At 41.9% G+C, this 23,541-nt stretch overlaps 1 protein-coding gene across 4 annotated transcripts in view; it reads left to right on the top strand.

Annotated features, from left to right (window-relative positions):
- Positions 1–23,541, top strand: part of Chn2 (chimerin 2) — a 220,403-nt gene that overhangs the window by 156,394 nt on the left and 40,468 nt on the right. Inside the window, exon 1 of one of the 4 annotated variants that reach the window (XM_019208057.2) lies at positions 15,982–16,247. The exons of 2 other annotated variants lie outside the window; for them this stretch is intronic. Coding sequence is in view for 1 of the 2 variants with exons in the window: in XM_019208053.2 (XP_019063598.1) it covers positions 21,314–21,319 (6 nt within the window). In the remaining variant the exon portion in view is untranslated. Of the gene's footprint in view, positions 1–15,981; positions 16,248–21,124; positions 21,320–23,541 lie in introns of those variants that run through there. One more of the 4 variants, XM_019208053.2, reaches the window with a different exon arrangement.

Consider the following 23,541-nt stretch of genomic DNA (forward strand, 5'->3'; position numbering starts at 1 on the left):
TAAAGCTAATGTGAGTAGAATTGTAGCTCTTATTTCTTTCTCAGTGGTTTTTTATTGTTGTACAAGAACACCATTGATTGTTGTGTGATGATTTTATAGCCTGCCTCTTTGCTGAATTTGTTTGTCTACTTGAAGAATCTTCCAGTGGATTTTTTTTAAGGTTTTCTGTGTAAAAGATATCACCTTCCAATAGAGGTAATTTGACTTCTTCCTTTCCTATGTGTATCCTTTTTAGTTTTTTCTCTTGCCTGAGTGCTCTGTCTAAAGTTTTGAGTGTTATATTGAACAGGAGTAGTGAAAATGGACACACGCTTAAAATTTATGTGGAACTAGAAGAGATCCAGAATAGCTAAAAGGATTCTAAGCAAAAAGAGCAATGTGGTAGACATCACAGTCCTGATTTCAAGGTATAGTGTACTAAAAAGCTATAATAACAAAAAATAAATAATATCAGCACAAAAATAGGCATTTAGACCAATGGAACAGAACAGAAAATCAGATGCACTTTCAGCCATTGATTTTTGACAACGATGTAAAAAACATACATAGGAGAAAAGACAGCCTCTATAGCAAATGGTGCTGGGAAAGCTGGTTATCCACATGCAGAAGATAGAAAGTAGATCCATATCTCTCAATACTAAAGATCAACCCAAAAACCATAAATATAAAAACAGAAGCTTTGAAACTGCTGGAAGAAAAAATAAGACCCAAGATATATCACGTAAAGGTACAAGTTCCCAATGATAAATGTAACTGTGTTGTTTGCTTTACATGTATCAATAAACTTAACAGAAAAAAAAAAGTTCTGGAAGATAATGTAGGGGAAACACTTTAAGCCATAAGCACAAATAAGAACTTTTGAAACAGAATTCCAGTAGTGCAAGAAATAATATCAAGAATCAATGGATTATATGGAACTACAAAGCTTCTGCACAGTGAAGGAAATAATCAACAGAGTGAGGAAACAATCAGTAAAATGGGAAAAATATTTTGCCAGCTACTTTTCTGATAGAAGGCTAATATCTAGAATATAATTTTTATAACTGTTTTTAAAAACAGAAAACAAATGACCCAATTAAAAACATTGGCAAATGAACTGAATACACTTCTAAAAAGAAGAAGTAAAAATGGTCAATAGGTGCATGAAAAAGTGTTTATCATCTTTAGTCATTAGGGTAATGCAAATCATAACAACTTTGAGATTCTGTGTTACCCGAGTCAGAATGGCTATAATCAAGAACATAAAAAGCAACAAATGCTGCTGAGGATATGGGGGAAAGGAACCCTTCTACTATGGAAATCAGTATGAGATTTCTTAGAAAACTAATAATAGAAATTGCATTTGATACAGCTATATCTGTCCTGGGTTATCATTCCAAATAAAGACACCATACTATAGTGATACACATACCCTGTTTAGCAGTACAATTCACAATAGCTAAGCTCTGGTATCAGCCTAGATGCCCATCGACAAATGATGGATAAAGAAAATGTGGTATATAGATGCAGTGGAATATTATTAACCTATAAAGAATAAAATGTGTCCTTTTCAGGAAAATGAATGGAACTTAAAATCATAAATTCAAATGAAACAAGTGGGACATAGAAAGTTAAATACTCAATAGTTTTTCTTACATGAGAAACCTAAAATATAAATACGTAAGAGGGTAAAACAAGATATGATAAGGGGAAAAGGGCTGACTTTTTGGACATGGGGAAGAAGATCAGAGAGAGGGAAAGAGAGGTTAGAGAGGGGACAAAGAGGTAAAAAGTGATCAAGATATGTTATGTACAATTACCAATTCTCCAGAACAATTGCAACTGTTATGTACTACAAAGATACACTAATAAAAATAAAATAAAAATAGCCCTGAGAAGTTTTGCACTTAGTTATATGAAAATATTATTATATCACAAAATTATTACTCAGATTATTTGTTAAACAAAGCCAAAATGTGAAGTAAGAGATCTCGCTTCATTATTATGTTTGTCTCATAACTGTGCAAGCTGTTAAATCTTGAGTTAATAGACTAAGAAACAAAAAGATCTACTTCTGACATGTTCTTTATAGGGTGACTGGAGCTCTACTGTGTGTCATGCTTCCAGGACCCTGATGAAGGGACAGCCCTTACCTGGGATGTGCTGGCCTCCAGAAGAAGGGGCAAAAAGATCACAAGGGGCCAAGCCACACAGAGGCGCATTTTTAAATAACATTCAAATCAAACTTTTAAAGACAACAAAACCTTCAATTAAAACTCATTACAGCCAGGTGTGGTGGCGCACTCCTGTAATCCCAGCACTCGGGTGGCTGAGGTAGGAGGATCGCTGTGAGTTTGAGACTAGCCTGGGCTACATAGTGAGTTCCAGGTCAGTCTTGACTACATAGTGAGACCCTGTCTGAAAAAACAAACAAACAAACAACAACAAAAAAAAAACCCTCACTAGCATTTCCAGAAGAAAGCGCTGGAGAAATTAAAGGCAGAAATAAAAACTTTCCATAAAAGGACATTTTTTAAATCAAAAAGGGATCAGTAAATGGTGAGCCAACTTCCAGCAGTCTGATAGACATCTAGTTAGAGCCCCAAGAAAGATGAGACAGAAAAGGACAGAAGAAATATATGAAGAAATAAATGCCAGAAATTTTCTGAATTTGATGAAAACTGTAAAGCAAGAGATCCAAGAATTTCAATAAACCCCAAACATTAAAATCGACACCAAGGCATACTGTAATCTTATTTCTCAAGACAGCAATAGGACAGAGATTACAAAGAAGCTCAAGGGAACTTTCCAAGGTGTTGGATGTATTCATTTTCTTGAACATGACTATAGTTTTCCCAGGTGTGTGTGTATGTGTGTGTGTGTGTGTGTGTATGCATGTCGATACATACTTGATATATTATATGAGTGATAAGTGAAAATGCTTTCAGTTGTGCACTGTAAATATTCATGGTTTATTGTATGTCAGTTATATCTTCAATAAAACTGATCTATTAAAAATAAGCAATAACCCAACCCTAGGTTCACATGTGAATCACTTGAGGCACTTTATAAAAACACACATCCCCTGCCCCAGAGGTTCAGGTCAGTTATTCTGGAATGGAGCTCAACTATCTATATATTTTTTAAACTTGGCAGATAATTCTTTTTGGCAAGCTTTTTCTGAGTAATACTCCAGGCAGGAAACTGCAGAAACTTCCTGCTAACCTGATTAGTGGTTAATGACCTTTATTGTGACTAAGTAGCTTTCTGTTTCCAGGATATGGTTTCTTGACGTACAATGTCAATATCCTTGAGTTCTGAGATTTCTGTGCCTGATATTTTTACTGATGGGTAAGTAATACCTTATTTCATTAAAAGATGGAATTCTGTCACCTCTTTCCTTGTCTTCTAAACTTTGTAGGGTCCTCTTAGAACATTAATATCTTCTGATATCTCCCAAATCTCATAAGATCATGCTTAAATGGGATCCTTTGATTTCTTAGTCATTAAGAAATGAGTCCTAGGGGCTGGGGATTTAGCTCAGTGGTTCTGCTGCCTGCCACGCAAGTGCAAGGACCTGAGTTCGATCCCTGGTACCAAAAAGAAAGAAATGAGTCCTTAGAAGTACATTGTTGGTGTTGTAGTTCAGAAATGACCAAAGCTAACTGCCTGAGGACTTCTAACCCTACTTGAAAAAGCACACTACAGCTTTCTCTTGATTTTTTCATTTGTTCATATCTTAGCATTTACTTGCCCTATTATATCGCTTTCCTACTTAAAGACATCCTTTGCCCCAGCGAAGCTTTTAGAAGGAATCCAGACTCCTTAATATATCCTCCTATGTGTGCCTCTTCAAGCTCTAATGCATGCCTGGCTCATTAGATCACTACTCACTGCCTTGCTCTCTGAGTTCCAGTCATAATGAACTCTCATTTCTGTGTTGATTCACCCAACTCATTCCCCAAGCCTATGCAATTTCTGTTCCCTTTGCCTGAAATACTCTCCAGACACCGCCTGGCATGGCTTTCTTCTCCTACTTCAGGTCTCAAAGGGGCCATCTTTTGTTTTAGGGAGTTAGGGAAGGCTCTGGGTACCTCCTCTACCCCAGCAGTTATTGTTCTGTTCATATTGTTTGTTCATTTCTGTTATCCCCAACTTTGCTATAAACTTGAGGATAGAAACTATTCCTACCATCCAGCATAGGACTGGCCCATAGTCAATATATTGTAAATTTGTGCCAAATTAAATGCACTATTTAAAAAAAAAAAAAAGGTGCTTTATGCAACTCAGCCCTTTATCAAACCTAACATTTCGGATTACAAATCACCAGTCCAGGTCCTGGAAGTTATCACTGAAATTTAGCCACGATATCTTCATACTAGAAAGACTCAATGACTTTATAACACTATGGTTATTGCAAGTAAACTTTGCACATTACTGTACACCGGGGTTGGGGGAATGAAATTCTGTTCCATTTTCCCATGTGAGGGAAAGCAAACAACTTGAAAATTTTAGGAAATGAAGAAATCTGTAAAATTGTGTTTTATTAGAATATAAACCCAGGGAGTATCTGGAAAAATAGTTTGTCAGGAAATCCATTTTACAGAATAATGAAAAGCAAAGCAGAAGTTGTCCTTACATCAACAGAAAAAGTTTAGATTCCCATAGCAGGGGAGTTAGTCAAAATCTGTCCTTCAGTTTTAGAACAGGGATGAACAGTCTTTATTTCATAAATAAAGTTTTATTGGAACACAGCTGTGCCAGTTTGTTTAAGTAGAGGCTATGAGCATTTTCATACTACAGTTGCGGAGTTGAATAGACCCAGGAGAAGGGAGCCCATATGGCCTGCAAATCCTAAAACACAGTTTGCCCTCTCTATCTGAAGGTTTAATTAACTTTAGATTAAAATATTTGAAAAAAAGATTTCATCTGTTCTTAAAAGGTACATAGTTAGCATTATCTCCTAACCAATACAGTAGAATAAGCATTTATATAATATTTTCATTGTATTGGGTATTATAAATAATTTAGAGATAGTTTAAGTCATACAGAAAGATGTTCAGAGATATATGCAAAAAGTATATCATTTTATATAAAATACTTGAGCTTCCATGGCTCTTGGTATTTGTAGGGGGTCCTCAAGCCAATGCCCAGTAGTACAGAGGGATGACTGCATTCAGTACTGGCACTTCACAGTAGCTGATACTCAGGCTGTTCACACCGACTCGGAATTACTTAGCGCTGTAGTATGTGAGCACAGTGCTGACACACAGGTATCCCAGATATATGTCGGCTGTGACTGATACTGTAGTGGTCAGAACTGATAAGCAGACAGCCCACGAAGCTCCAGACCTACTACCAAAAACAAGAATGCAGATGTCCTTGACATCTTGGAATCCTTTAGGCAAAGACCAAGTATGGAGAAAAGAGTTCATGTTGGTGCAAGTTGGTGCTTTCTCTATAGAGGTCCCTCTTTGAGAATGTTTCCATCATGTTGGTTTCTCTCCCTGAAGTGAAATATATGGAGGGCAAAGCTCCATTTGTGTTTAGTCAGTGTTTCATCCAAGATCTTCTCCCAGAAGACATGGCAGAGTTTTAAGAAATCTTGGGTGTGGGGTTCACTTTCATTTGGAAAATGTTCTAAAGGCAAACAGAAAGGTTTCATGTTGTCTGTTGGTAGTGCACAGGTTTGTTTGCTCACAAGCATGAATCATCAGTCTCTTCACTGTGGGAAAGGAACTTGAATTAGCAGCGAGAGGCAGAATATTGATTATTGTGTTTCTCCTCGCATGAATAAAAACTCCATAAGGGGAGACATTTTTATTTATTTATACTCAGTGATTCCCTGATGCCGAAGAGAGTGCTTAGGACATAGTAAATAACATTTTTTTATAATGAGCTATTGTAAATTTAATCCTGTTTTAAATCAACTTGTATTTGTGTTAACCACAACATATTTATCTCTTTAAATGGTCATATATGTGAAAAAGAGACAAATAATTTGGAAGTTGGCTGTGTCTATTCCGTATACAATATAGATAATTTACCAAACACCCATAATAATCGTGAGTCCCTGGGAGTCCATGGCCTGAAGGTTTGACGTTATAAGCCAACCCAACCAAGGAATAAAGGCATTCTTCAGTTAGCCTGGAGTCTTAACCTAATTAATATCTAGCAAAGAATAAGACCAAAGACTAGCGTCTTCTGAATCCCATCCCAGTGCTATTTTAGTGGTCACTGATGAGATATCTCCATAGACTCCCTAAGGGTTATTTCTTAGCAACCCGATGCAAGCTCCAACCTGAATGTGAACAAAGGCCTTGCCATGAGCTTATCTCACCCCTCATGGAAGACAGGAGGACGGTTAGGGCATGCCAGGCTCAGGGCCAGCTTTACAGTGTGTGAAGGATTCCATGCTCGAAAGACTGCGCTTGATTTAATGTTCTGCTGTTACCTATATAAAGCTTTTTAATTTAAAAAAAAAGGAACATTTTGTATCAGGCCCTGCAAAGTATGTAAACAGTAGTATGTGGGCAAGACCATTTCAGTCTAACTTCATTTTATTTCTAGCTTGCTAGAATCCCATGGCAGGCAGAACAGGTAGGAGGCACAGCCTTCATTGCACTCCTTGGGATCTGATGGACCAGCAGCTACAGGCTGAGGACTCACAGTAAACCCAGGCTGGGTCTGGTGAGAGCCTCAGGTTCAAAAGAGGAGGCCTCACTCCAGGATTGAAAAGGAGGGCCAGCACTTGAGGATGAGTGGCTCAAGCTTTGTGCCTCAGCCTAGTCCTGCCTGTAGTGCACCTGCAGACACCTACACACCTGCAGTCCACCTGAACTACACTTTGGCTCTCTGCATGTGCCTCCATGAACAATGGATTTTCATCAGCCAGATCAGGTGGTGCACAGAAACCTGCCCTAGGGACATTTTCTTAGATTTTTTTTTTAAAGTGTTCTTTATTTGTTCAGTCTGTGTTGAAGGAGAATTATATTTCCCCTTTCTCTGTAAGACTTGACATGGTTGGCTGGTGCCTGCTGTACTGTGTAAATGAAATCTGATATAAGGATGAATTGTCAATAGCATGAAACATTTTATAGGCAGAGCAAAAGCACAGATGGCAGTTGTGGTCACATCCATTGTGCCTCACTGTAAGAGCAGTGTAGTGGGTGGAAAGAAGTTGGAAAAGCATGGTTCTCATCCTCATTTCCCAGATGACCTCAGGCAACACTTCTCAGCCTCAGTTTTCTCACCTATGAAATAGGGATCATAAAGCTATCTCTGTCTCACATGGCTTTTGAGGGGGATCAGTGAATTAGTGTGTCAAAATGTGGCTTGCAAATCATAAAATGCTAGCTAGTTTTTGACACTGTTCAGTTTTTAGAGGTAAATTGTTCTACCATATGAGAACAATTTTGAGTTGCCACCTGCCATCTGTCAAAGTCAGACATATGTTGCAGAGAATCACACAATATGAGTTAGGTTTTGGAACAGGATTTATTGAGGAAAAGAAGAAACTGACAAAGTCAGGGTCAGCCAGATGAAAGGAGAGAGGAAGCTCGTCTCCTGCTGAGGCTGAGGCACCCTGAAGGAAAGATTTGTGTTCCAGAGAAGGACATATCCCCACCCCAGTCCCATCTGTCACTCTCCTTTTTTCATAGGGCAAATATGACTGTAGTTTTGCTAGTAGGGAGATAATGACACTACTTTGGCACCGGGAAGCCTGTATGTGGATGACAGGTGTTTACAGGAATTATGTAGGAACAAAGCTGGGAAGGACACCACTCATCCCGGAGACTGAATGCATTTGTTATAGTCAGAGTTTGCAAGGGAATATATTTAATACAGGACAGATAGTTTATAGGATTATTTATAATATATTCACCCAATAAATCAAATGCAGAGGAGGGCAATAGATCTTTCCACACACCAGAGACCCGAAGAATCCAGTCAAGGGCCTGGATCCCACAGCACTGTCTTGCACAAGCCCAACTAAAGGCTTAGAGCCCAGGCAGTGTCCTCCATGAGTCCAGCCAGAGGCCTAAAGCCCATAGCAATGTTTCATGCAAGTCCATATCAAGGATCCTCACTGGGAAGGCCCAAAGGCCAGTGGTGGAAGCTAGAAAACCTGCACCGGTGGGATGAAGGATCTGTGCCACCAAACTGAGGGATCTGCACTGGAAGCAGGAAGTGACTCTCAAGGTGAAGAAGACCAAAGCTCCCCTGACAAGAACAGCAGTCATTCCCAGCAGTAGCAGCAACTCGAGCTCCTCCAACAATGAGAACGGCCAAGTTTGCATCAGGAAAACCAGCCTTGGCAAGCTTCTCCAAGAAAATTAACAGCATATAATCTTCCCCTCCAGTTCTCTTTTTATGCCATTGGCAACAATCTTCTGGGTCTTCCACACCCAGAACCATGCTGACTGAGTTCAGCTGGGCCTTCCAAGCTGACCATTAGTTAATCTACCACAACATTCTTCTAACTGTGAGTTAGGACCCCCTGTCTCCATAGGTCTCTAACCTGATGATCTGGTGAGCAGCTGGGGTCATTTCAGACAGTCCTTATACTTCCGGAGGATCATTACATTTGAGAAACAGAGACTATCACTAACCACAGTGTTAAAACCTAACTAGGCCATGCCAGAGTTTCTTGACATTTGGTTTAGATTTGATAAAGAGATTAAATTTACTCAGACTAAATCCTTCCATTATTGAGCTATAATAAGAGGATCCTATTTTTCAAGATTCCCTGGGTTCCTTTGGGTTAAAAGTTATCACAGTCTATTCTGCGAATAAGCTTTGTGCTTGATTCTTCCATAGCATCCTTTTTTATTCATCCTTTTCCTCCCAGAGTGATGTTTCCTACCTCCTCCCTGGCTTCAAATTCCTGCCTTATATAAGTGCTTCAGTAGGTGCAGGATCCAGTTGTGGGGACAGGATAAGGAGAAACCACAGGAGACAAGTAATTACAAAATAAAATTTGAACAAAATGCTTTAGGAGATTAATAATGGCACCATTAATTTTATCAAGGATGAGGTTGTGGGACACACAAAAAGGAGATGACATTTGAATGGTATTATTAAAGATAAGTAGGATATTTGGGCGCAAAGGAGAATAAGCTAGGTTGAGTGTAGAGCTTCAGCTGGGACAGTATATGTGAAGTGTTTAGAGAAATGTGGCACAGAGTAGGTACTCCATAAATATTAGTAGTACTGGCAGCTATTATACAGTCAAGGAATTTCAAGCACCTGCTATGTGTAGAATACAGGAAGGGAAGGTATGGAAAACAATCTGAAAATGTGGCTTGAGATTGTGTGTGTGTGTGTGTGTGTGAGAGAGAGAGAGAGAGAGAGAGAGAGAGAGAGAGACCTTGAGTAGTGTGTTATGGGAGTTACATTTTTTATTTGCACTACATTTGAGCCAAGTAACCTATAGTGATCAGTGTCTCAGTGAGGGTGGGCTTGGTTAGGTTGTAATAACAAATAATACCCAAATGTCAGGGGCTCAGAGCATAAAAACAATTCATTCTTGTCCTTGTTCCATGCCCATCACACATCTGTGATCTTTGTGCAGCGTTGTCTTCTTTTTTATGGCCTGGTCCCAAAGTGACATCCAATACCATTTCATTTCATTATCCAAAGCATGTCACAAGGCCACACCTAGTATTAAGCAATCTAGAGAAGTAATGTGGTTGCATTTGTTGAGACTCATGAAACTGTATGTTTAAAATGACTGAATTGGCTCTAAATTATACATTCACAATTCTGACTTTAAAAAACACCAAAGTATATTTTTAAGCAGCTAAGTTTTTTTAATTACCAAAATTCATAATTTAAATAACCACTTAGGATATTATTTGATTGTTAAAAATTACTTTTCTGAAACCTCAGAGGTAAGTTATGGCCTGTGAAATGCTGCTAGAAATATCTTCCTTACGGGGCAAAGTGAATCCTGATGTATTCCATTTGCTTGTTTCCGTGGTGTTAATTCTGCCACCATGGCTGACTCCAAGCCACCAATGTGATGTTACTGAGTTGAGCTAGGAAGAGATGCACACATTAGAAGCCAATCTAACACCAAGTGGAAATGTTCCGTAATTTGACATCATACTAAGCTGCCAGGTCACGAGCATCCTCATGATGTTCCAAGATTATGCATCTGTTACTTACTTTTCTCTCGTTGCTAAGACAAAATACCCAACACTCAGAGGGGAAGGGGTTTATTTGGCTTGTAGTTTATAGAGGTTTCAGTCTATAATTGGCTGGCTCCAAGGCAGGTATGACAGATGGACGTCACAGAGGAAAACGATATGGTGCACACAAGGTGTAAAGGGTACGAGGGGGTTTAGCAACATCTTTCTGCCCCTTTTATCTTATTCACACCACAGAGACGTGGTGCACACAAGGTGTAAAGTAAAGGGTACGAGGGGGTTTAGCAACATCTTTCTGCCCCTTTTATCTTATTCACACCACAGAGATTAGGGTGGGGCTATTGTCCCCAGCCCTCTTTCAGATATCCAAGTTATTTTTCTAAGGTCAAAACATTCAGCTAAGCCAGGCCTGTGGTGAGCAAGTATCTGGCAGAGGCTGGGGGAGGGTTGGGGGAGCAGGTGATACTTGATAGCTACTGGCCTCAAACAATGCATTTTGCCCTGGAGAGAAAGAGGATAACCTGACACCCTGTACTTTACCCCCAGCCCACATTTTCAGAGGTTCCTGGGCGTGCAGTGCTCTGGTCTTTCCCTGCCCCCGGCACACACTTTTTAAGAAAAACAGCAGCAGCCATTGACCAGAGCTCATCCACTAAGCAGTGTCACATCTCAGCCAGACTTTGGGGGGCTGACAAGTGTCCTTGGGAGGAGTCTGTTCCGAATGTCTGAGGGTAGAGTCAAAACCCAGTAATAATAATAATAATTCTATCACATAGTTGTTGTTTGGGGCCCAACCCAGCTTTGTCCTCAAACATGTTTCATACTTGTGTGACTCTGGTCCTTCAGTTTTAAAGGCTTTTTTTCTTCTTTCTTCTATTCTTCCTCAATCTAACAAATCCTCTCTCTTCCTTCAAGGCCCATCTCAATGTCACTTCTTTGAAGATTCTTTCTGCCTTTGTCCTTGGAGTGCCTCCCCACTAGCTTCTCTGAGTTTATTCCTCCTTCTTCTATCTTGTTCCCAGAACACTTTGAACCTACCTTTACTGCTGTTGAAGCGCAGAATGTTTTGTGAATATTTGTTCAGATGTCTATCTTCTCCACTAGGGCAAATATTTGTTCCTTGAAGTCAAGGCCCATATGTCAGTCACTTTTAGTTTGCTGCATCCACCATTGTGCCTGACCTTGTTCAGGGGGCCAGAGAAGAGAGCGACAGGGGGCGGGGGACCCCTGGGGATTAACAGCAGAGTCTGTAGGAAAAGCAAAGTTTCCGAGCCTGTTGGTGTCCCCGCTTACCAAATGACTGCAACAACCCCCAGGTTATACTCTCAAGTTTACTGTGCATGGACATGGACAATTTGTTTAAAATGCAATTTATTGCCTCCCCACCCCACTCCTGCCATTCTAATTTCTAGATGTGCAGCATGGCCCAGAACTCCTTGTGGCCACACACTTTCTGCCTTCTGGGTGATGTTCTGACCCAAGGGATCTGCAGAAGATTTTTGAGATGCATTGATCCTGGTCAGATGGTTCCAGGAATGCAGCAGTTTGGAGGGTTGAGGATGCAAACTAGAGCCCCACGCTGCTCCCCATGTGTGCTGTAGAGGGAGCTCTGCAGCCTGCCTGCCTCTCCCCAAGCACAGAGCTGGAAGATGCTTCTGTGATCATCCTTCATCTCCCCCCCATCCCCAGCCCCAAACCCTCCCACCTTGCCGAGGCCACAGCCACACAGAAGCACAGTGGGAGGCCTCTTTTCCAGGGTGTCTGACAGACAGGCCTCTGTTGGTCCACCACTTAGTTATTCTGGGTGGTGGAGTTGCCACACAGGGTCTGACACTAGCCCTGGCCTGAGCTCCCAATGCAGGACAGCAGTTGTGGACCTGGAGACCTCCAGCCAAGGCAGTGACAACAGTCTGGGTGCTGTCACAGCAGACCTTTGCTGACCACAGGCCCCTCCGGGCTGTCCACCTTGTGCTGGCCTCTGCAGTAACACTGCTGCCACACACCAAGGCTGCCACATGCACGGTGCAGTCGCCTGTGTCCTCCCAGCTGAGGAATAACCACACTGAAACAGACTGTTCCTGCCTTGTAACCCCCTCACCATCTTCTCAGCAGCCCCACACAGTGAGTCTCAGAAGTAAACCCCAGCACCAGTCTGACAAGTGCTGAGCAGTCGCTGTCACACTCACTCATGTAACAAAGTACGTTTCTTTCCCAGAAGACGATCGTTTTCATTCCTACTCATTCTGTTACTATCATTATACCCACATGGGGTCTAATAGATTTTAATTTCACCCTGAGGTTGCTCCAGGTTACAAGACTGAGCCTCCAGCCTTGGAGAAACTTTCTCCCTTTATTTCGCATTTAAATGAATATCCAGAGGGAAACACAGGAAGTAATTAGGAGAAACCCAGAGGGGAAAGAGGCAGGTTCTGAAGTGCTCAGACATCCTGGTGCAGAGATGCTCAGTTCTAATTCAGTGCTAGAGAGGTGAGCTGGCCGCCTGGAGCAAGAGGCACTGGCTGGCACTGAGGAATCCTGCTGCTGCACCTGACAGAGCCCGTAGCTCAGTGCTGGCACAGTCTCAGTGCACGCTTGCTTGCAACTCTTCAGTCTCTGTTTATGCATTAACGCATATTTTTGAAGTCTTACACATTACTTTACTTGAAATTTGTGCATAGATGGCAATAATATTACAACTTCAGTTGTGCATTCTTTTTCTATAACAACTTTAGTGTTTGTCTTGTTATCTTTTAGAGACTCTATGCCTGTTATATGTTGCAAACGCAGTGATAAGTTTTTGTCATTTCTGCTTCCTTTCCAACCGTTCCCCTAGAATGCAGATACAATGGGTTGTTTTCACAGGCTTTGACGGGGGATGTGTATTGTATAATTGAAACATAGGTCTCTGTTTATTTTCAAGTGGTAAAAATTCTAGGACTAGTGGGATGTGCTGATGTTATTTGAATCTCTAAACTATGAGGGGACTTACACAACTAGATAATTGGTTTCCTAAAGGAATGGCCTAGTAGCTATATAACAAGCATGTATAGGTCCACACACACACACACACACACACACACACACACACACACACACACACACACACACATCACAAATGCTTCATAATTCTGGTGTTCACTGCCCTGCTCTGTCCTCCCATAGCTCCAGGGTTAATGTGAGCACCATTCTGACTTCTTATTTCTGAAGGACATCTTAGTGCTTGTTGGACACTTGAGATGGAAAGCTGTCCCAGTTAAACCCTCACTTTGGAATTGAGGAAACAAAGGCCCCAAAACATGTGACTACTTGGCCAAGATCATAGCAGTAAGGACAAGTGCACAAGTAATAAGTAAACGATTTTTCAATCAAATCAGAGCATTTATCAAATGCCCCCTGTCAGACTTCTCAGTATCCCATACCACTTGGCTGTATGAAAGACTGTGCTTTTAGTATGGCAAACACAATGAAGGAGATAAGATATTTGGCTGTGGCTTTCCTCCTTCTCATCTGCAAAGTGCTTTTTGTATTGATCCAATAATGTGACCAAATATCAGAATTCAGGAACGACATGTAATGCCCAGGTGAAATTCAACCAGTTAAGAACACTGTTGCCTTGGACTTGACAGTGATTTTTTTCACTCTCTGCTTTTGAATTAAGTTATACTAAACCAGGAGAAACCCGTTCCTGGTTCCCTTTTATGTAGTTTCAGGTTTGCTCAGGAATCCTTGGTGATCTGTCCCATAGTGGTATGCCTTGCCAGGGACATGAAGAGTCAGAGATCAGCCTTCTCTCTCCAACAGCTCCAAAAGGCTGAGGTCTGCATGCACCACTGAGTGTCCTTTGGCTGTCTTACACCCTTTTTGTTTTGCATATCATTTAGAATTTGTCTTTTTCTACTAAAGGGGGTGGGTGTGCAGTCCTAAAGAAACCAGGTCAAGGCCATGCCAACTCATCCTTTGAAACTTTCCCAGCCCCACCTCCAGCACCCACCCTCCACCTCCGCCACTACAAGTTCATGAGACGAGACCTCTTGGATCCACAGATAGAGGCCTCAGTTGCCACAACATACCAACTGCACCAGTGTACAGCATACAGTAGGGAAAACAAAGAATGCCTTTCTGAGGCCAATCAGCATTTCCAGAAGTTGACCCAGCCCCACAGGACAGCCCGCTCTACTGAGACAGCCACATGCACTCAGGCTGAGCAGGACATCAGCCTTCTGTGTGGGAGGGCTCATCTCTCTCCTCCCCTCCCTGTGTACCAGCAAATTTACAAAAGAGAGAAGCCTCTAGAAATGTATGCACACTATTAGAAACCCGGCAGCCAGCGATGCAGCAGGAATAAGATTCAGTGGAGGTCAGGAAAGAGGCAGAGCTGGTGGAGGAGATGTTGGGGAGAGCACCAACACAACAGAATCGGATCAGCAAGTCACATGTCCTCCTGCCTCCTACCCTGTCACCAAGCCAACTCAGGAGCAGCTGTCCCTTTCCCAAGCCAGTAGCCTCAGTCTCACCGTGACCCTTAGTGTTCCACTGAAGCAAATTTCCCTAAGCACACATTTGGAATTACCTGAGTATCTTAAAATAAAATAAAATAAAATAAAAATAGTGTTGCCTGGCTTTTGCTGCAGACCTTCTGATTTCACTGATGTGCACTGCTAAGTAGACAATGAGTTTTAAAGCTGATCTAATTTTCAACCAAGATTGGGATCCACTGCAGAATAGGCCAGGAAATTCCCAGGCCCACTGGCCTCAGAGGAGATCATCATAACAGGCAGCACTTCCTAGGTGAAGAACTGCATCACCTTTGGAGCAAATACCTGTTATGTGCCATGCCCCGTGCTTGTGCCTCCACATGACTTGTGCTTCCCCAAAATATGGCAGCCCCAGGATAGCTGAAATTCTAACATGATTGTGCATGCCCCAAGTGCAGGGCTTCCTGTACATGAAGCAGACTTTGGTTGCTTTTTATGATCAGTTTTTGTCACCTTCATCAACTTCTATTGATGGAAGTAGTTACATTCTAGCCAGGTTTCTGAGGAGAAGCCATGAACTGCTTGTCCTGATAGAAGACATATCAAAGAGTTCTACAGTCATTGTCAAAACCCCACACCCCTAGTTCTCAGAATCTGAACCTAAGAATCCCAACAGAAGGTAATCTCCTTTTAACTAATCTCAATACTCTGTCTCATCACAATATTTGTATTGACATATATCATCTATTTTTCATGAGGAATTGGGTCTCCAGCTTCCTGTCATGCCTGGAGTATGTGGGCAACATGATGGCAAGAAAACTCTACCCTCTTTTCATGAATGCAGTGCTCATCTTCGGTTAGGCCAGTTTTGAGAAGGGAGCCCTCAGGGTTGGCTGGACCAGAGGTAGAGAGCCTTTCTAACATGGCAACAAAATTTATGTTAGGAAGCCAGAGCAAAGCATCAAGCAAAGGAATAGCCTGCTATTGGGTGTATGCACATGCCTAACACAGTGACCCACGCCAAAATCCTGTTACCCCACCAACACTCCTTCTCCTGAGGATCTTGGCTGTTGGCCTTAATCCTTTTGCCAGAGTGCAACAGTTTTCTGGAAAAACTCAGGGCCAGGGTAAAAGGAGCAGTTCCTGTGGGTTCAGGTTTTTTAAGACATGTAGTCTGGGCTGAAGGACCTCCTGTGTGAGATACTTTTCTCAGCCCTATCAGGGGGTCTTTAGAAAAGAAAGTGGGTGGATGCCAGGACCTAGAGTCAGGGCTAAGAGAGTTCAGGACTTTAGACTTAACAGGCAACAGGAAGCTGATGAGGTCACAGTGTGGAACACCAGATCTCTGTGATATCCTGGGCTCTGTTTAGCATGGCATAGTAACTCAGAAGAACTTTCAAGAACCAACAGTACATCTAGCTTGTTAGTGTGCACGTGGACTTGGGTGCCAAAGATGGTGCATCCTGCCTGCCCTGCCAGGAATTGATGTGCCTGGAGTAGGCAGTGCTGAGCTTACCTTGATTCCTGTCACCTCGTCCACTGACTCCAAATGAATCACCTTGTGTGAGAAAGAGAATGGTAGCATCTCTACTCCCTGCAGTCATCCAGGACCAATTGGCAGAACCAGTACCAGTCATCTAAAGTATGCTCTGTTTGGGATGCTGCAGAACTATTAGTCAAGCTCAGTAATAATAAGCATTAATTCACCATTATCTTAGAAACTATGTGAGTTTTCTGTTTTAATCAATACAACAATCCAGAAGTATCAAACAATTACCAAACAATTGTACTTCTAAATATTCATTGGCTTTATATAGTTACAGATAAGTCTGGAGAATGATGGTAGACCTAAACAGTGATATAAATAGTGATTCTCCAAGAAAGGGAGATATACGTATGTCGGGGAGGAGAGAATGTTTCCAGTCTTACTTAGTACCAGCTGGGGGTGACTTGATATTTTAAGGAATGTATTTGGAGCTTGAGTGGATGCTATAGGTCAGCGCAAAATTCAGTGTCCTGTGAGTGATATAAGAAGCATTTGGGCTGGGAATGGTGGTGCATGCCTGTAATCCCAGCACTTGGGAGCCTGAGGCAGGAGTACCACAAATTTGAGGCCATCCTGGACTACTCAGTTAGTTCAAGGCCAGCATGAATTACATAGTGAGACCCTGTCTCAAAAAACCTAAATAAATAAATAAATAGCATTTGGAAATAGGTAGAGTCTAAATCATCATGTGGGACTCTGTGTGACTGTCTTTGAAAGTGCTATTCATTGTATACCTGGAATGGTTGTTGACTCTTGAAAGTAGCTATGGTTTGTTATTGGAAATCTGTCATCTACTCCAAAACTCTCCCAAGAAGCATGTGATGAGCAAGGAGCTCCATCTGCTTCCAACATGAGTCGTATGTGCAAGGTAGGGAGCTGGGTAAGAAAACTGAGCCCACTGAGGTGTCCCCAGGCTATCCTGCTGCTGTGAGCCACCTGCTTCAGGATGTGGGAGGCCCTCTCCTGAGCCCAGGACCAAAGCCACAGCTATATTGACATCCCCACAACCCATGAACTACACACTTACCCTTCATTCTGTTTTTTTCCCCAAATTTCCATGTTAAAAAACACATCCTTCTTGCCTTTTCTCCTGAAAGCAGTGGAATATATCAGAACCCAGCCCATCTTTTCAGCATTTATACATCTTTACTTGAACTTCTTGTTCTCCATCAAATGCTCTGAAGAATTACCATTAAGGATCCAAATACTTCCAGATCTTCTTAACTCTCTAGTGATTTCAATCAAAGTAAAGTAACCGTATGTTTAGGAATTGTGACAGGTCAGAATGGAATTTACCTCATTTTTCTCCTAAGGTTAAAACAAAACCGAGCTCCGTAGTACAAACTCAAAACAAAACCGGTGAACACTTGGAAAATATGTTTTTGTTTCTCTGCGGCAAATTTTGCTTTTCTCCCTCAATCTTATTATAAAAATATTATAGTCAAAGGAGTTTTAGAAGGCCTATTTCCTACCAGTGGTTTCCTATGCATTTGATACTTTTAAAATGTATCTGTAAGCCCAGAAATTTTGTGTCCTGCTCTTGTCACAAAGCACATTATAGCCAACTACACTCTTCATAAACATCATTTTGATTGTTGTATGAGTGTCACACTTACTTAGCTATTTCATAAAGTTAGGATGTGCACAATATACTTCACTTTTAAATTACAAATGATGTTGCTATGAATACCTTTCTATACTTAGGATCATTTCCTTAGGATAGAGTCTTAGAAATTGAATTACTGAATCTTAAAGTATATTAGTATTTTGAAACTCTTGCTACACATGGCCAAATGACTTTTAAGATGATTTTAACCAGTGTATTCGTCTAGTAATTTCCTGCCTATGTTCTATATGCTTTTCAATCTTTATCTCTCCCTCTCCATTGCTGTCTTTCTGTAACCCTTTGAACTGATGCAGTCTGGGACAGCAAGGATACCTAGCAGACCTGTTATGTGGTGAAATACCGCAGCTCTTCAGTCTCAGGACCTGGCTTTTTGACCTGGGTCTGCAGCTAATTGGCTGTGAGAACCTGGGAAAGTCCTAGGAGGTTCGGATAGGTCAAAGAGATACATTTATTGATAAACATTTCTTGAGTGCTCACTATGGTTCTTGGTACAAAAGAGCTTAGAAAATGTGAATTCAGGGTCCTTTCTCCAGATATTATACCTACTGGGGAACATAAATATAGGAGGCAGAATCACCTGGATTTTCAGTGTGAATTCTGGAAGCACAGTGGTGCTGTGTTCAAGTGCTACTTCTTATGGCCTAGTGAGAGCTCTCTTGGGCTCCATTTCCTCATAAATAAAGTGGGATGATAATACCTATACCATTGGTTTGCAGAATAAATGGTTAATGTGCCTGGCACAATATGTGCTTAGTAATTGTTAGGTATTTTGTTTTTTTCTATTTTGTTACTGACATGGTTCTAAACATGTTATGTTTTATGTGTAGAGTCCCTGTGTGCAGAGGCATGGTTTCACAAAAGAGCATCTTCTATTCAAATTGTTCCTGAGCACTGAGCACTGAGAAAATGTGGGGAAGTAGGAAGAGGCACCGCCTGTGCTGTAGGTCAAGTCACAGGCCACATCTAATGTGCTTTCTGGATCTGGAATGTGTTGTAGCCACCACAGATGTAGAATGGATGCCCCAGACAATGGGTGGCTTGATGATAAGGTTCATGATGCCCCACACCTACCAAAAGTATATGAGAAATTCTCCTGTTCCCAATGAGGTTTTGTGGGGGGTAAGAGGGGTGCAGTCTCTCTGTAGATCCAAACATGGCTTGGCCAAAACAGGACAGATGTACAGCTTAGGGTTCTGTGGTGGTTGGGAGATGGAGCCAAGTAAGAGTTCATCCCAACTGGGGCTTGCATAGTTTGAACTTTCTACCAACACCAGGGTAGAGACTGTGCTGCCGTCTCACTGACTTGAAAGCTCTCTAGGCGAGCATCACAAATGGAACCAGGCTGCATTCTATGAGGTAAAGTTTTATGGTGAGCACAGAAAATCGCAGTGGATTTCTTCCACTCATAAGAGGGAAAACAGTCTCTCTGGATTCACTCTCATCCCCCACTTTTCCCTTCTACCTGCTCTGTAGAGTGTACCACAGTCCTGCAACCCCACTCCCTCCTCCCCACTGTCTCCCTAGAGCGCCTTCTGTCACATTTCTTCCCTTCTCTTGTCAAGGTGGTGGCTCACTTTCATGCAGCCAAATCTCATTGCTCCTTCTCAGTCCCTGTTAAACCCGACCTATCAGCCATATTAGCACAGTTGGTCCTCTTTCCACTTGTCTTCCAGCACATCAGCCTCCCTCCCTCCCTCCCTCCTTTCCTTCCTTCCCTATTTCCTGCCCTCCTAATCGTTGACTCAGTCCTGGGGCACTCGTACCTTGTTTACTCTTTGTTATTTCTTGAACATGGTCCTACCTCATGCCTTGGCATGCTCTTCTTCCAGATATCAGCATGGCCTACCCATGGCTTCCTGCCGGTGTTGGCCCGAATACACCAATGATACCTTTTCTGACCTTCCTGGTTCAAGTTGCAACTCCTCCCATCCCCATCGATCCTTTTGCTCTTGCTTTGTGTTTCTGCATAGCCCATATTATTCTCTAAAATTATGTATGTGCATTAGTTTTATTTATCATCTACCCTCCAAGAAAACAGATGTTTTCTCACTTGTTCACTGCTCTACACTGGCCTACCATAGTGCCCGATAAATAATAGAGGCTCGGATGCTCCTTAAATATTTGCTGAAAGAGGGAAGGGAGCGTGAGAGGAAAGATGGAAGGTTGGGAGGGAGAGAAGGAAGGAAGGCAGGCAGGAAGGAAGGAAGGAAGGCAGGCAGGCAGGCAGGCAGGCATCTTATCTAAGCATTTTTTTTGCCAGTAAAAGGAACTAGTCAAACTGTGGCCTGTATCTTTATCTATGAGTCCTTTAGATACCTATATAGAAGACTTTCATAGATAGATAGATAGATAGATAGATAGATAGATAGATAGATAGATAGACAGTGAGAGAGACAGACAGCAGGGAAGGGGGAGGGAGCGAGGGAGGGAAAGAGAGAGAGATCCAAAAATATGTATATACCTCAGGAAAAGAAAAATCTTGTATAAATATTTTAATACTAAATTTATACAAGTTACTGTTGGTCTCTACAGTTATAAGAGATGCTCAGAATGGTAGCCATTAGCTTTCAGACATTTATTATTATTCTTTTCCTGAAGTTTGTAAACTTTTTTTGGCAGACTTTGTATACACACAAGTGTGTGTGTGCGCACACGCAAAATAACATATAGTAAATATATAATCAGTATACTCATTCCCAAGCCATAAAAGGTATATGAGTGTGACCCACAGAGAGTGAAAACAAAAAGAACAGATTTCTCACCACCATCCTGGATGATGAATGACCATAGCCTTTGCTAAATGTTCTTGAATCTGGGCATATTTAATGTTTTGTAGCACTGGGGAAATATACAATCATCACCCAACCCTAGCACCTCAGAACTGTGTGTGCAAAGTGAAGAGATGGTCTAAAGAAAAAAGCATGATAGCTTTTGATAAATCAAAGTGATATGGGAGGTAAGGAAAATAGGACTGCTAAAAACTGGGTATGTTTATTTTTCAGGCCTCCAAACTTTCCTGGGTGTTGGCTTCATACTAGTCATTGGAGATGGGTTTGACAGAAGTACAGGTCATTTTTAATTTTTTTTAAATTTTGGAAGTTTGTAAAAAACAAATGTCCTCTAGTGGCGGAAAGAAGGGATGAGCCTTGTCATCAGCTACACTAGGTGCCTGGGACTTCCTGGGAAAGGGTATCAGGAGATCTGATTCTCCCAGAACATCCTGGGAGCAGCTCAAGTTTTCTCATCTGTGAAATGAGAAGAATGATACTTGCTCTACCTCCCACACGGGAGAAAGCTGTATATTACATTCCACAAATATACTGAGTTGCTTTTAATATTATTCTAGCTCCAAACCTGGCCTTGTCCCTGAAGGCCTGTGACCCTGTGACTGACTGGTATGTAGCCTCCTCCAGTCCCAGGGCTTCCTCTATCACCCCAGAAATTGGACAGCTACTCCAGAGGCAACTCCAAGGGACACAGCTTCTGGACTTTGTATCAGAGTCTGCCCGGAGTAAAAGTATCACATAAGTAACTCATGAAGGTAAGAAGCCCTGGTAGTGGTCCTTGACCTCCAGATGTTTTATAGCTGTGGATATTCATTCATTCATTCATTTAGGAATTTGAGCAGGCACCTATTTGGTGTGAGGTCCCATGCATGACCTCAGTGGTGGGAGGTGAGGCTGGAAAGGTGGCAAGTCCAGAACACCATAAGCCTCGCTGGTCATGGTATGGTTTTCATCTTTATCTTAAGAATCTGTAAAGATTTTAAGTGGCACCATGTGGAGAGTGGGATGAATAGAAACATGATAACATTTTGGGTTTGAAGACTCATTGGTGCTCTGGGGAAGGGAGAATTTGTTCAGTAACATTTGTCACATTCATACTTTTGTTTCTAAATTGCAGCACTTGGGACGTGCACTATGATGGTTAGTTCTAGCAGCTCGTTGTGATCCTCAGGGATTTTTTTAAACCTTGGACCCCTTTCCCAGAAATTTGGATTTAATTGGTCTAAGGTGGAGCTTGAGCATATTGGGATTTATGGGGGGGTACTGCCCAGATGATTCTAATTATCAGGCAAGGTTTTGAGCCACAGGTTCAGTGGGAAGAATAAAATGAAGTTCTCCAAGTGTCACCCCAGCAGCCTCAGCATCACCTGGGAACTTGTTGGAGGTGTGGGTTCTCCTGCCTCCCACAGATTGGGCAGGAACACTGGGGCTCTGCACAGCAGCAGTTTACTGAGCTCCCAGGGACTCTGAAGCCACCCAAGTGTGAGAAGCACAGCTGTGCAGGGTTTCAGGCAGGGACCTCTCTCTAGATCTGCTTCTTAGTCTAGTAGTTCAGTAGCTGCGTGATGAAGGGCAAATCGTGGAACTCTTCTGACCCTTGGTCTCTTCACCTGTGAAAAGAAAAGTTAGGGTGAATGAGCTCATAGAGTAATCAGGTTAGTGAGACGCTGTCATATGTGCACACTAACTCTAACAAAGTGTTTATAATGTATTTTATGAAAGCATTCCATATAACGGATCTAGAATATAATCACTAGAGGAAACTCCAAAAAATACAGAAAATAATAAAAAGGAAATGAAGATCAATGCAGTTTTCTCTACCCAGAGATAACGATTGCTTATCTTCAGCAGTTTGGTATGTGGGAGATATTTCAGTGTGTTTTCTTCTGATACAGTCTGTGTGCAACCACTGCAAAGTGGGAATCAAACTATGTATGGTTCAGCAGCCTCTTTTCTTTGTCATCTAACAAGATATCAGGGGTACATCTGTTCATCATTGAATGTTATTTTAGTCATCTTGGTTAATCTTCACATCATATTCCACTGCATGTTTATACTATAATTTACTTACCTGTTCCCTTATATTTAGTATTTTGGCTTTTTCTCATTTTGGGGGATATTGTTTTCTTGATTATCTCTCCACATATTAATATATGTGTTAATGTGAGCCTAAGAGCATCTTAGAACTAGAATCATTGACTCAATGCACATCAACTCTTGAATTTTTGATTCATGGCCACTCTCTACCTCTGCCCCCATCCCAGTGAATGCATGTAGAAATTCTCACAAATGTCAGCAGGACATGAGAGAGCTCTTCTCACGACATCCTCCCCAGCCTGGGAAGTGCTGATTTCTATTCATATACTGCCAGAAGGCACAACAGCCTGCAGTGTAGATGGCCATTGTATCGGACGTACTGCTTGGGCTGACAACAGCCCAGAAAGATTCAAGGTGGAGAAGTGTAAAGGACCCAGGAGCACAAATGCTGGGGTTGGAATAGTGGGAGAGACTGTCCAGGGACAGAAGGTGACAGGTTAGTAAGCTGTCCTTGAAATGCAGTGCTGGGGTGTACTGGGAGTTTATGGAAGGAATGTGCACTGTGGTAACTCATCTTGTCTGGACAACTGGTACCAGCAAGGCAGATAGTGGCCTACCAGAAGCCAGGTGGAGAAAGCACCAGTAAGTAAATGAAGGCCTAAGATCCTCCATGGCCTTGAGATGCTGGGTCATTACAGTTAAAGCAAAGAAGGGCATTCCTCCTCCTCCTGCTGCCCCCTTTTCCTGGGCACCCTACATGTCCACAGGTACCCCCAGAGTGCCATTCTCCAGTGTCCTCTCACTTACTCACTCATCCTTTCCTCCTTGACCTCACCTGCAAAATGTTCACATCCATCTTATTACCTGATTCCCTCCTAGACCCAGGATCCTGAGAGGCCTTAGAAAATAAATCTTTTTTTTTTTTTTTTTTTTTTTTTTG

The sequence above is a fragment of the Fukomys damarensis genome, unplaced genomic scaffold (genome assembly GCF_012274545.1).
Source record: "Fukomys damarensis isolate Sample0158 unplaced genomic scaffold, DMR_v1.0_HiC HiC_scaffold_4, whole genome shotgun sequence".
NCBI lineage: Eukaryota > Metazoa > Chordata > Mammalia > Rodentia > Bathyergidae > Fukomys > Fukomys damarensis.